The 13,134-nt window shown below is 42.6% G+C and overlaps 1 protein-coding gene across 1 annotated transcript in view; it reads left to right on the top strand.

Annotated features, from left to right (window-relative positions):
* The window catches only part of ABCA3 (ATP binding cassette subfamily A member 3), a gene marked incomplete in the record, with an annotated part of 1,818,321 nt that overhangs the window by 1,023,441 nt on the left and 781,746 nt on the right, over positions 1-13,134 (top strand). Inside the window, 1 exon segment of the mRNA XM_044089258.1 lies at positions 6,433-6,652. Within this exon segment, the coding sequence (XP_043945193.1) occupies positions 6,433-6,652 (220 nt within the window).

The following is a 13,134-nucleotide window of genomic DNA, read 5'->3' as shown; positions in this document are numbered from 1 at the left end:
TGGAGCGGGTTCTCTCGGACCTGCCTGGGAGGGGAGCATTCGAGGTGATGAAGAGTGTACTGGCCACTGGTATCAGTCAGCAGTCTCTTCCGTAGCTCCTCCCTCTATTGTACCTGTTGACATCTCTGCCACTTCTCTTGCTACAGGACCCAGAGATCCTCCGCCTCAGGTTTCCCATTGGGAATTTCCCCTCTTCCGAGGTTTCTCCTGATGTTTCGGGAGATCCTCCTAGGAAGAGGACTTGTAAGAGGAAGCATGTAGACTCCCGAGTCTGTCACGTCGGATACTGACTTTGATGAGTCAGAGGGATCCCCTAGATCCCCTCTGAGGATGTCTCCTTTCAGACATCCTAGAACTTCTGAAACAGAGGGAAACTGGCCCACCAACAATCCCTCTGAGGATGAGTCAGTATACCTAGAGGCGTTTGGATCTCGGCCCTCCACCTCCTGGGTGTCTCCGCCTTCGACCCCTTATGCAGGTGATTGCACGAAGGCGTGGACAGCTCCTGACTCTGTAGAGCCAGTCCCTAGGAGGCCTTCTAAATTTATCACTGCCCCTAGTGACAAACAATTCCTTACCAAGGGTGTCCCGCTGATGCCATGGTGGTGGCTGCCACCAAAAGGAACTTGCAGATCCTTCCGTGCCCGTCCATCCTCCTAATAAGGACTCTAGGACCATGGATAGGTATGGCAAGCGGATGTTTTCCTCAGCGACCTTTGCTATGCTCGCTGAATTATCTTTGTCACTTCACCAGACTCCAGAGAGATATCCTGAAGGAGCTGGGAGAAGTAGTTCAGGATCCTACAGCTGCAGGGGCTCAAGAAAAGATTGCTTCGCAGCTAGGAACCCTCAATTCCATTGCTAACTCCTCCATGCGGCTAATATCTTATGCTGCGGATGGAGCGAGTAGAGCCGCAGGCACAGGTGTGGCTCTTAGACGCCAAGCCTGGATGCGGCTATGTGATTTTGCGGATCCCTTTAAGGCGTCCTTCACAAATTCTCCCTTTGATGGGTCAGCTTTGTTTGGCCCTCAGGTGAAGGAGACCTTGACCAGGTGTGAGCAGGACGGCAAGACTCTTTCTGCTGTTGGAGTCCGTTTTTCCACCCCTTCTAGGCCTTATCCCAAAGGACAGAAGGGTGGTAAGATGTGGTTCCGTAAATCCCAAGGAGTCACGCCGGATTCACGTGGTCAGTTTACCCCTAGAGGCAGAGGGGGTAACAACAACAGACGCCGCTCTAGAGGCAGAGGTGGTCCGAAAAACCAGGGAAACAGGGAGCCTCTCTCTGATAAGCCCTTTCAGCATCCCTGAGGTGTTGCCCGGCTGTCCCTCCTTGGAGGCAGTCGGGGGAAGATTATCACTGTACCCAGAAGCCTGGCATTCCCTCACTCAAGACAGATTGGTACAGTCGATCATATCCAAGGGTTACATTATTCCTTTCGAGGAAAGTCCCTTCCCCTCAAGTTCCCTTCCAGACGTACCATCCGGTCTAAGGGACATTGCAGAGTTAGAAATCGCAAAACTACTGCAAAAAGAGCCATTCAGCCAGTTACAATAGACCATTCAGAGCCGGAATCTACTCAAGGTTCTTTTGGTCCCCAAAAGACGGGAGACTGGAGACCAATATTGGATCTCAGCAGACTCAACAAGTCTGTCAGGAAGACAAGATTCCGAATGGTCACTCTTCAGTCAATTCTGCCCTTCTTACAGAAGGACAACTGGATGTGCTCAATAGATCTTCAGGATGCGTACTATCGCATCAAAATTCACAGACGCTCCAGGAGATTTCTCCGCTTTCGGCTGGGGTCCAGTCATTTCCAGTTCAGAGCCCTGCCCTTTGGTCTCACTACAGCCCCCAGAGTGTTCACCAAATGCATGGCAGTGGTCACGGCTCACCTGAGACGTCAAGGATTCCAGGTGTTTCCGTATCTCGACGACTGGCTCCTATCAGCCACCACCAGGCATCAGCTTATACAAGCCAGGGATTACACAATAGACCTTTGTTCTCATTTGGGCATCTCAGTCAACTTCGAAAAGTCATCCTTATCACCCTGCCAGTCTATTACCTTCATAGGCGCAAACTTAAACACTGTTCGGATGTCAGCTACCCTTACAGAACAAAGAGTTTCAGACATTCAGACTCATGTCAGGATCATTCTGGCCAGCAAGAAAGTACAGGCCAGAATGGTTCTAAAAGTATTAGGTCTCATGGCTGCGGCCATTACTCTTCTTCCCTGGCTCGATTCTACATGCGCCTCCTTCAGTGGATGCTGTTCACACAGTGGTCATACCAGCAACTCCCAATGCGTCACCAGATTCTGGTGACACAAACATGCAAAGAACATCTTGCTTGGTGGATCACATCGTCTCAGGTTCACCAAGGCAGATGCTTTGTACCTCCGTCCCCGATAGCCACTGTCACCACGGATGCCTCCCTGATCGGGTGGGGGTCATTATCAGGGCAGGATGGTTCATGGGACATGGCAACCGCACGAGTACCATCTGCACATAAATGTCCTGGAGATGAGAGCAGTGCTTTTAACGTTGCAAGCCCTCAACGACTTTCTTCCCGTAGGGACAATTGCAGTCCACACAGACAACATGTCTGTAGTTTGGTATATCAACAAACAGGGCGGAACCAAGTCCTACCCCTTGTGTCGAGAAGCGCTCAGACTATGGCAATGGGCGATCTCCTCTCATCGGTTTCTGGTAGCAACGCATATCCCTGGGAAAACCAACATTATAGCGGACAGATTGAGCAGAGCTATTCTCATGCCTCATGAGTGGTCTCTCAAGCAATCCATAGCGGAAGAGATTTTTCTGGAATGGGGTCGTCCATGTTGCGATCTTTTTGCTACTCCCCAAAACAGCAAATGTGCAGACTTCTTCAGCCTCTTCCCTCTATCAGGCCATCCTTCGAGAGAGGCTCTGAAGCAGGATTGGCCCCAGGGACGTCTTTATGCCTTCCCCATTTCCTCTGATCCCTCAGGTGATCCAGAAAGCTACCGCTTTGAGAGCCAAATTGATTCTCATTGCCCCTTACTGGCCTCGACAAGTTTGGTTCCGTTCCTCCATCATCACCTTTTGGTGCAGCCGTGGCATCTGGACCCAGTGCCAGATCTACTGATTCACCAATCCGGTCAGCTGCACCGGTCAATCCCTTCTCTCAACCTCACAGCATGGTTGCTCCACTTCCTTCCTAGCCAGGCTTCCTTTGATCTCTAACCCAGTTAGAGATATCATAGTAGCTTCACTAAAATCCTCTACCAGGAGGATTTACACAAGCAAATGGAAACATTTCTCTTATTGGGCTAAGGCCCAAAATATTGATCCTTTTACTGCCCCTGTTCAGGCAGTTCTGGACTTCTTAGCAGAGATTTTTCATGCAGGCTCCTCTTCTTCCACAGTCAGAGTTCAGTTGGCTGCTATTTCTAATTTTCATGTTGGGATAGCAGATCATAATATTATGTCCCATAGGCTCTGCAGGGCCTTCTTGAAAGGAATTTTCCTACTAAAGTCTCCAATCAGGAATCCTCCTCCTCAGTGGGATCTAAATTTAGTGCTGACATCCTTGATTCTTCCCCCCTTCGAGCCAGCTGTTTCTTGTTCCCTGAAATATCTTTCTTGGAAAACTTTATTCCTAGTGGCTATTACATCTGCCAGGAGGGTGTCTGAACTTCATGCTCTTTCGGTTCGAACCCCCTATTTGACTTTTCACAAAGACAGAGTATCTTTGAGAACTAATCCATCATTTTTACCTAAGGTCGCTTCAAAAAACAATCTGAATCAATCCATTGATCTCCTGTATTTTTCCTAACTATTCAGATAGAGCTGAACAAAAGCTACATTATCTTGACGTCCACCGTCAGCTTAGATATTATTTGGACAGAACAAAAAAATTTAGGAAATCTGATCAACTTTTGTTTCCTATGCGGATAATAAAAATGGCCTTCCTGTTTCTAAAGTGACTTTGTCCAGATGGCTTTCTTCGGTCATCACTGAAATTTATACGATCAGGGGAAAACAGCTGTGCTCAAAACCTAAAGCACATTCAACTAGGAGTTTAGCTACTTCTACAGCTTTTCAAGCTAGACTGCCTTTGGACACTATTTGTGCAGCGGCCATTTGGGCCACTCCTCACACTTTTGTTTCCCATTACAAATTGGACTTGGCCTCCAGGGACAGAGCCAGTTTTGGCTCTACAGTCCTCAAGAGTTTGTTCCATTGAGCCACCCAGGATAGAGGTGCTAGGACGCTGTCCCATCAAGCAAGAATGAAGGCGAGATTGACAACTTAACATTAAGAAGTTATGTACCTACCATAACGTTCCATGTTAGTTGTCTTCTCGCCTTCTTTCTTGCGACCCTCCCTCCTTCCCCTGGCCTGGACAGACCTTGTATAAGAAACTATTATGCTAAAGACCATTCAAACCTGGTCCTTTTTTCCATCTGTAAGTTTCTTCTTCCTTTGGGAAGTATTTTATGCTTGGTGTTATTGCCCTTTGTCAACAAACGAGATCTGGGTACTTACTGCCTTGCATCATGGGATATGGGGCTGCCTCGAGCTGGTAAAAGGAGTTCTCGAGCTAAAGCAAGTGCCGAGTCGGAGCCGAGGATCGGCTCCGAACCCATCAAGCAAGAAAGAAGGCGAGAGAAGACAACTAACATGGAACGTTATGGTAGGTACATAACTTCTTATTTTCTTAAGTGTAGTACTCAGCTTATCCATTTGCCATATTCTGGGTTGTTGTAGTCTAATATTTGTGTCGTGAGCAGTACATAACCACAATGTCTTCAAGTGCTTTTTGAGTTGCTTGAATGTGGAATGTTTTGACTTTGCCATGGTAGTCTAAAGGCATCTTGTGAATTAACAAGTAATATTCAATTGAATAAGAAGCAAATAATGGTTAATTTTTCATGGATCTAAGACTGCACTCACAACAACATTGTTCTTTTTGCCCAAGTCAGATAGGGAACACTCTTAGTAGGGCAACTTCGGTGGTGCAGCGGTTGGCATTGCCGCCTCACAGCAAGAGGTTCTCTGGTTTGAATCTCGGCTGGGGTGCCTTCGGTGCAGATTCTGTAGTCTGCATGTCCTCCCTGTGGTCGCATGGGTTTCCTCCGGGTGCTCCGGTTTCCTCCCACATCCCAAAGACATACAGTAGGTGGATTGGACACTCTAAATTGGCCCTAGGCATGAGTGTGTGTGTATGCCTTCTGTGGAAGGTTGGGTGCCGGGCTGGCAACTCGACAACATAAAACTCCACTGCCAGTCATGAGCGGACAGACGATCCAGTGTGGTGACCCCTAACAGGGAAAAGCCAAAAGAAGAAGATAGGGAACACTCTTGGTAAACGGTTATCATGTTTGGCTAGGTTATTTTTTATGTATTTTTATTTTACATTTGTTTACCGGGAAAGTCCTACTCGACACAGGTCCATTTTCAGCGGAGGCCTGAGGAGAAAGAAGTAGAACATACATACATATATGGCATATATACACATCAGGACAACATGCTAGTGATTAACAAACATACATATAGCATCTATACACACAACAGGACATCATGTTAGTGATTAACATTTCTTACAGTAGACAGTCAGAGGTACATTTTAATATATGTTTTGTAAGGTAAATGTACATGGGCTTGGAAGCTTTCAGGGGAGAAACTTTTTATACATAGGTTAGTGCAAAAAGTCCTCATAAGATGACTGTAGTGCAGAGTCCAGAGTTCTCTGTGGATTTTTTAAGCTTATGCATCCATCATTGTGGCTAAGTAACAGAGAATTGTGAAGATTGTTCAACATTGCGCAGTGCCGTTGATTGTGCTGCCTTGCTGTACTTGTGAAGTAGTGATGTGTGCAGTGCATCTCCTCTGTCTAATGTACTTGATCCTCCCAGCAGCTTCTTGGTACATCTCATGTTTTAACCAAATATCACAGCCTAAACATTAAACATGACTTCTAGGATGAGCCTAGATTGTATGCCTTGTTTTCCAGTCAAGTAGCCCAATTTGGTCCCATGACGAGATTTATTTCTATGCTACATAGCATTCTTAAGTAGTTTTTGCATTTGCATTCTTTGATATAACTTTGGAAAGTATACTTTGCAAGCTGAAGTGCCTAACTCTTCTTTTTCAGTGTTTTTACTTGAACACAGACAAATCCCTGTTTTTGATAAAATTTGCAGGTCTAGTGAGCACCTTGTAGCCTGTTATCTCTGGGCTATTAGCAATGGTGCTGTGGGTCATTTGTTTCTGTAGTGTTATAAGTTATAAGAAGACAACATATTTAGCAGTTTATTAAGCATTTTTAATTTGAATATCAAATGTGGCTTAGGAGTCTGCTACTTTTAGTTTCATTTACACTGACCTGCTCAGATCTCCTTTCCCAAATAGGTGAACTAGTTATATGTAGTACTTTTTCCCCCCACAGGTAATATTCTGTGCATTCAATGTAAAAGCTTTCACAGAGAACAACCATCTGGCTGATGTAATGGTGATATTACTCCTGTATGGGTGGGCAGTCATCCCTCTCATGTATCTGTTGAGTTTCTGCTTCTCCGTGGCAGCTACTGCCTACACCAGACTTACAATCTTCAACATCCTAACAGGCACTGCCACCTTCCTTGCTGTCACCATCATGAGCATTCCAGGTAAGGATAGTTTTGTAGTTGTTGAGTTGACTGTGTTAATTGTCTATATATTTGCTATGCCTCAGTGCATACTGTAATCTGGGAACCATTTATGCCGCCTTTGACCACATCATTTCCGTATATCCAGTGCTATTAGTTTGGAACATTACAGCTATTAGACTTGAGGATCTGGCCTTTGAGTAATTGGGTGTGTATTCCCAGATATTGTATAGCATGTTTTGCCCTTTTAAATATCTTCCATCAGCAGAGGAAGCCCTCTAGCCAGTCTCTTAGCAGTTATGTTAAAGTGCTTGATGTTGACAGAATACTGTTTTTATTTTATCTTGTTTTGTTTTATTGGGGCTAGGCCTACTGGGTACAGCCCACTTACAGAGCAGACCTGGGGAGAAAAGTTCCGTAACCAAGAGTGATACAGAAAGAACTTAAATGATGAGATATTGTTAACAGGTCATGAGCTGCAGTTGATTAAAAAGAGTGCTAGCCTAGGAGATTACAACATTTCAAGAGAATAAGCCTGAGTTGTTTGCATTATGTAATAAACACTATGGCCAAGTAAAGTTGCATGTATGTACAAAAAGTAGTCATATTAAAGATGCCAAGCCCCAACCTAAAAACATTCCACACAAGAAATTAGCATGTATTGAAAGTTGATGCTTACAGCAGGTGAAATGAGCAAAACAGTAACATTTTTAAGCATTAAAATGTATGCTAAATGGAGTTGTTTAGGATAGTAATGAAAATATTCTAGTATCCTACGGGACCATTTTGAAGTACTTAGTTATACCTGCATGAATGGGTGTGCCTTCTTTGAAGGTTGGGTGTCGGGCTGGCAGCTTGTCACCGTAAAAATCCACTGCCAGTCATTAGCGGACTGGAGTTCCGCTGTGCCCCCCCAACATTCATAGCTGTTTTAAGGATGCAAAGAAGGGTTTTGGTTGTTTTATTTGAGCATTTATTTGGGTTATTGCTCTCTAAGGAATTTGATTAGAGAGGGGCATTTGTTGAAATATGGTATTTTAAACTCAATTAGGTAGGACTCTGCTCAGTAGAGTTAGCCAGTTTATCTTTGAGATGCCAAAACAATAATGACATAAAGAGGTAGGGTTGGTAGCAAACTTGGCAGTTGTGCTTTATATGCAAACGAGGTTGCTATTAATGCCTTTGGATAGATCTCCCATAACTTAGTTTAGAAAGCCAGAATGAGCAAGTCCACAGTCATTTTCATAGCCCCATATTGGCCTCAACAAGTCCATTTATGACCACTTCTTCTGGAGAAGGCTCTATGTCTGGGGCTGTTCAGAACCCTCCTGATTCATTCTTCTGTCCAAAGACTGACTATCTAAAAACATCATACAAAAGTAAGTGCGTACTTTCTTTGTATGGGTTATTGCTGTAGTGTAGACCCATTTAATGCTGTTGTACCAGACATTTTGGATGATCTCTCACAGGTTTTTAATTTTGCTTCTCCATTTAAATACATCTGACAGCCATTTCAGATTTTCATCACTGTGCTAGCTCTGGCTGTCGGGTATCCATAGAAGTTTATAAAGTCTTTCTCAGAGGTACTTGTCACATTTGTATTCCAATCAAGGATTCTCTCTCTCCTTGAAATGTATGTGTATATTTTAGAAGCTAAGTCTTCCTCCTGATATGCATGTATCATAGAAAATCTTCATACACCCCCCCCCCCCCGGTTGCCATTACTTCTGCCAGAAGAATTTCTGAATTGCATGCCTTGAGTATCAATCATCATTAATTGGCCTTCCATATAGCTAGAGAGTTCTTACAGTACAGCCCACCCTTTCATACACAAGGGAGCTGCAGTAATTAGTCTTAAAAAAACAGTCCATTAATCTGAGTTTTTTTCTCCCAAATTATTTTAGGATTACAAAATTTTTAACACTGTGTGGATATTCACAGGCAGCTCAGATTTTACCTGGACTAAATGAAATCTAGTCAAGAAGGCTCTAGGTCATTTGTTCCTTTTTCTAAAAGGAAATTGGACTTCAAAGTTTGATTCATCTTGTCAAGGTGTTTGAGATTGTGGGTACATTTTGTTACCCAAATATACTTTTACCAGAAATACAGTAAACCTTTGCCATCTGAGCTGTGGGCTTAATCATCCGGGGCAGTAGCCACCTCTTAACTTTTTTTCAGAAATATATGCTTGTAATAATTTTTATGCAACAACTATGTGGGCTTTACTTAATACGTTTGCAAGATGCTACAACCTGGAAGTGATCTCTAAATATAGGTTTTAGAGTCGGTCTTTAAGGATATGTTCCCTTGAGGGAAACCACCAAGGAAGATGTGCTTGGAACTCTATTGATGAGGATGAGACCTTTCATCTCTGTGGGATCTAGATGAGCAAGACCCATCCTCAACACACCAACCCTTTATTGCCATGACTCAGAGCGGTATGTGATTCACTAGCTGTCATGCTTCCTTAATAGAGCCTAATGGAGATTTTAAGAGGAAGCTTGTTTGAAAAGCATTGTGGGTAACTGGGAGGTTTTAATTACTGAGCAGACTAAGACCAGTGGCTTTAGTTATGATTGTTGAGGAGGATGAGCATGTTCATCCAGAACTAACATTACAGTATGTACATAACTGCCAGCTCATTCAGCATACAGACATAAAACCCTGACTATGATCAGGCATCATGAGTTTCAATAGCAGCTTAGGCATATGCAGCTGGTGGTCCCTGCTTGGCTTTCCGGCATCTGGGGTAGGCACGCCTTCCCCCTGTTGAATTCCTGGTGGACATTGGAGATTCAGTAGGAACAGTTGCTTTTAGAGGACAAGGCAGTCTTGTATGGGTAATTCACCCAAGAAAGTGGGTAACATGGCCTTGCTGATGCCCACTACATAACCTAACTCTATGGTCATGGGCATGTGTAAAGCTGTTTAGGTCCTTGAAGCCACACAACCCTCTAGTCTCAGATGGTTTGCAACCCCCTTTTTCACTGCTTGTCTCTTGCTTTCTAGAGGAGTTAATGTGATGTATGGGGCGGTTGAAAGAGGGTATCTTAATGGTCACCAAGCCAAGAAAAATAACAATATATACATATCTTTCATAAACCTATGCCAGATGCTGCAACATAGATCTATCCCTGATCTGAGCAGATCTGGAGTCATGCCTACTATTTTAGTTCAGGAAATGCAAGAGACTGGTTTGTTGAAGAAAATCACAGAGAAAGCTCCCAGTGGGATGTGAAGGATCATCTCAACCCGTCTGAGTAGACTTGAGGACCAGATAGTATCCATACTGGCTGTCTGCATCTATCTATTTGTTTTGGGTACTTTTTTTTTCTCTCTCCTCTTGCCCACCAATAATTCGTTCTTCTGTTAGCAGGCCACCCATTCATTCCAATGTGAGTGAGATCCCCAGGAGCCATCAGTGATTTTTTTTTTTTGTATCTTTTACCCTAATACCAGCCTGGTAGCTGATGTGCGCATTCATAGCACTGCAAGACATTCCGTGCCTTCTCCTTGCATATTCATGCAACTGCGCATTCACAGTTGAGGGTTAATATCACTATCTGGGTATTGTTATGCCCATGTCCACCATCCTGGCCATTTTGATTTCTCATAAACCTGTACTTGTGAAGGGGCAATTGGCTGCCACTGAGTTCCACTCTTACCTGCCCGACTCTTCCAGCTCCAGATCTACTGTTCAAACAGTGGTCATATGGATCATAGTCCAGGCATCTTTCCTCTACATCACACAGGTAGGAGTGCCTCAGCCATTTTTGATCGCAAAAGATTTGTAGAGGATTACATGGATGACTGACTGAGAATTAACCATCCCACAATATCTCCTTCCACCTCAAAAGTGCCTACCCTTTCCAAGAAGAGGAAATAATTCCTCCTCCAGATTCTTGTCCATATGATGTGGCATGGTCATTGAAAAGATGGTTCCATTAAACTCCCTTTTTGAAGATACTTTCTTTGAAGAAATATTAGACCTCATAAAACAGATTTTTTAATGGGGCTTCAGGGAATCTTTAGGTATTTGAACCTGCTGGGCATAGAGGAACCAAAGCCCTTAGCATTCCCCCCCTAGTGTTTCAGGATTTTAAGGGGTCCTGTGAGGTAGTATCCCTATTGACAGTCTCCAAGCTGCAACTGCTAAGAAGTATGACTGATATGGGGGACAGGATGGAACCATGAAGTACCATGCAAGACCCCTGTTGTAGACCCTGCAAAACTACCATTTGAAGCTGCTCTGGATTCTAAGCTGGCTCCTTGGGCTCAGTACGTTTTGGACTGTTCAAAGCAGCCTTTAAGGTGAGTAGGCATGCTGCAAAGTGTAGTTACTGTACCGTTGTTGCTTGTAGTAGAAAAGCAGCATACTGTTATTAGAAGGCACGGTTGGTTAAGGTTGCTACCCTACCAGGGATTTGAATGGGCAAGTGTGAGAAGCTCCACTGGATAAAGGTTTTGCTGTTCTGCCCTCCTTCCCAAGAAATTTAAAAAATAAAAGTAAAGAAGTACTTTGAGTCAGTGAACAGCTGTGTCATTTGTCTTTCCCACTCTTAAGATGATATAGATGCATATTGGTTATATAAAGTCAGTGAAGCGCTTTTCGTTTGCTTAAGCAAACTTCTTCAGACAAACTACAAAAGTCAAAGACCATTATATACTAGTGACATCACTGATTAATGAAACAATTAAAATAATCAAGTAATTACATCATTAAATACAATAAAACTTAATTGACTTCAAGGCAACAACTAATTCAAAATCTAAACTGAAATAAAAAGTTAAAGGTTCATAACCACATGAGTCGTATATCCCAGTAACATTCAGAATACACGTAAAAAATTATTTACCAGATATATATTGTCTACTCAAGATTTGTGTAGTATATGCATTAAAAATAATTGGTAAATTTGTTTAAAAATAAAGTTACTTCAATATAATATAATAATATGAAAATATTAAGTAATACTATATAATGGATATTATATGATAAAACTATATAGTAGAACTTGAGTATATATATGCATCTACCTATACAGTTAAGGTATACAGTGGAAATACATAAGCAAAACACATACTTCCAGTTCATAATAAAAATGTTAAACAACATATTAATTTGGACATACCAAGAACACACTATAAAAACCGTGTGTAATATATTTATCATTGTTGTCAATATTACTACAAATAAAAGTTTGCATAATAACTGCTGCCAAAGGAGTGGTACTACCCTAAAACAGCAGACTCAACATCATCTTGTCAAACTCAATGTTCTCAAAACACATATAATGGAGCAAGCTTCATTAAGACCAGGTATGATAGGCTTCCAACCTAATTTGCCACTGTAATTCATGCTCCAATAATCTAAGGTGGGTAGGACCACCTCTACTGTCATTACTAATCTGATCTATAGCTAGAAACTTAAATTGGTGTGTTGGATGTTCTAAAATATGTTTGGCCAGAGCGTTCACATCTTTTTGTTTCCGGATAGCATAAAGATGTTCATAAATCCGTTCACGGAGCTTACGCTCCGTTTTACCTATATAAAATGCCAAACAGTTTTGACACTGAGCTAGGGTAAACCAGCATGCTCGAATTACAATTGGTCCTGCATTGTAATTTATATTCATGTCTATGTATAGTGAATCTATTAGATTCAATGATGTATTTGCAAAAGTTGCAGGATTGACATTTGAACATGCCCGGAGACCTAGTAGGAAGTGGTTTATGTTCAAACCATGCCTTTAAGTTTTTAGCTTTCCTGTAAGTGACCTGTGGTGTACAACCCATCCTAGAAAATACCATAGGGTCTGCTCTGAAAAGGTCCCAATTTTTCTTAATTATAGACCAAAGGTTTGCACTGTCTAAGGTAAAAGTAGTGATGAACCTAGGAGTGTTAATGTCAGTGTGGACAACCTTGTCAGAACTGAACTCAGACGATGATGGGGCAGAAGACCTCGCCTGGTCGTCCTGACTTTTAACCTGCAGTAAGGGAACATAAACTTTATTCATTCTTTTAAGGGCCACTTCATTGATGAGTTCATCAATAATTCCATAAGGGTAACCTCGACTGAGAAACATCCTTTTTAACAGAGCAGACCCTATGGTATTTTCTAGGATGGGTTGTACACCACAGGTCACTTACAGGAAAGCTAAAAACTTAAAGGCATGGTTTGAACATAAACCACTTCCTACTAGGTCTCCGGGCATGTTCAAATGTCAATCCTGCAACTTTTGCAAATACATCATTGAATCTAATAGATTCACTATACATAGACATGAATATAAATTACAATGCAGGACCAATTGTAATTCGAGCATGCTGGTTTACCTAGCTCAGTTTCAAAACTGTTTGGCATTTTATATAGGTAAAACAGAGCGTAAGCTCCGTGAACGGATTTATGAACATCTTTATGCTATCCGGAAACAAAAAGATGTGAACGCTCTGGCCAAACATATTTTAGAACATCCAACACACCAATTTAAGTTTCTAGCTA

Source organism: Protopterus annectens, chromosome 12.part0 (assembly GCF_019279795.1).
Source record: "Protopterus annectens isolate FY-2018-M chromosome 12.part0, PAN1.0, whole genome shotgun sequence".
Taxonomy (NCBI): domain Eukaryota; kingdom Metazoa; phylum Chordata; order Ceratodontiformes; family Protopteridae; genus Protopterus; species Protopterus annectens.
This window is presented reverse-complemented; position numbering and strand designations above follow the sequence as displayed.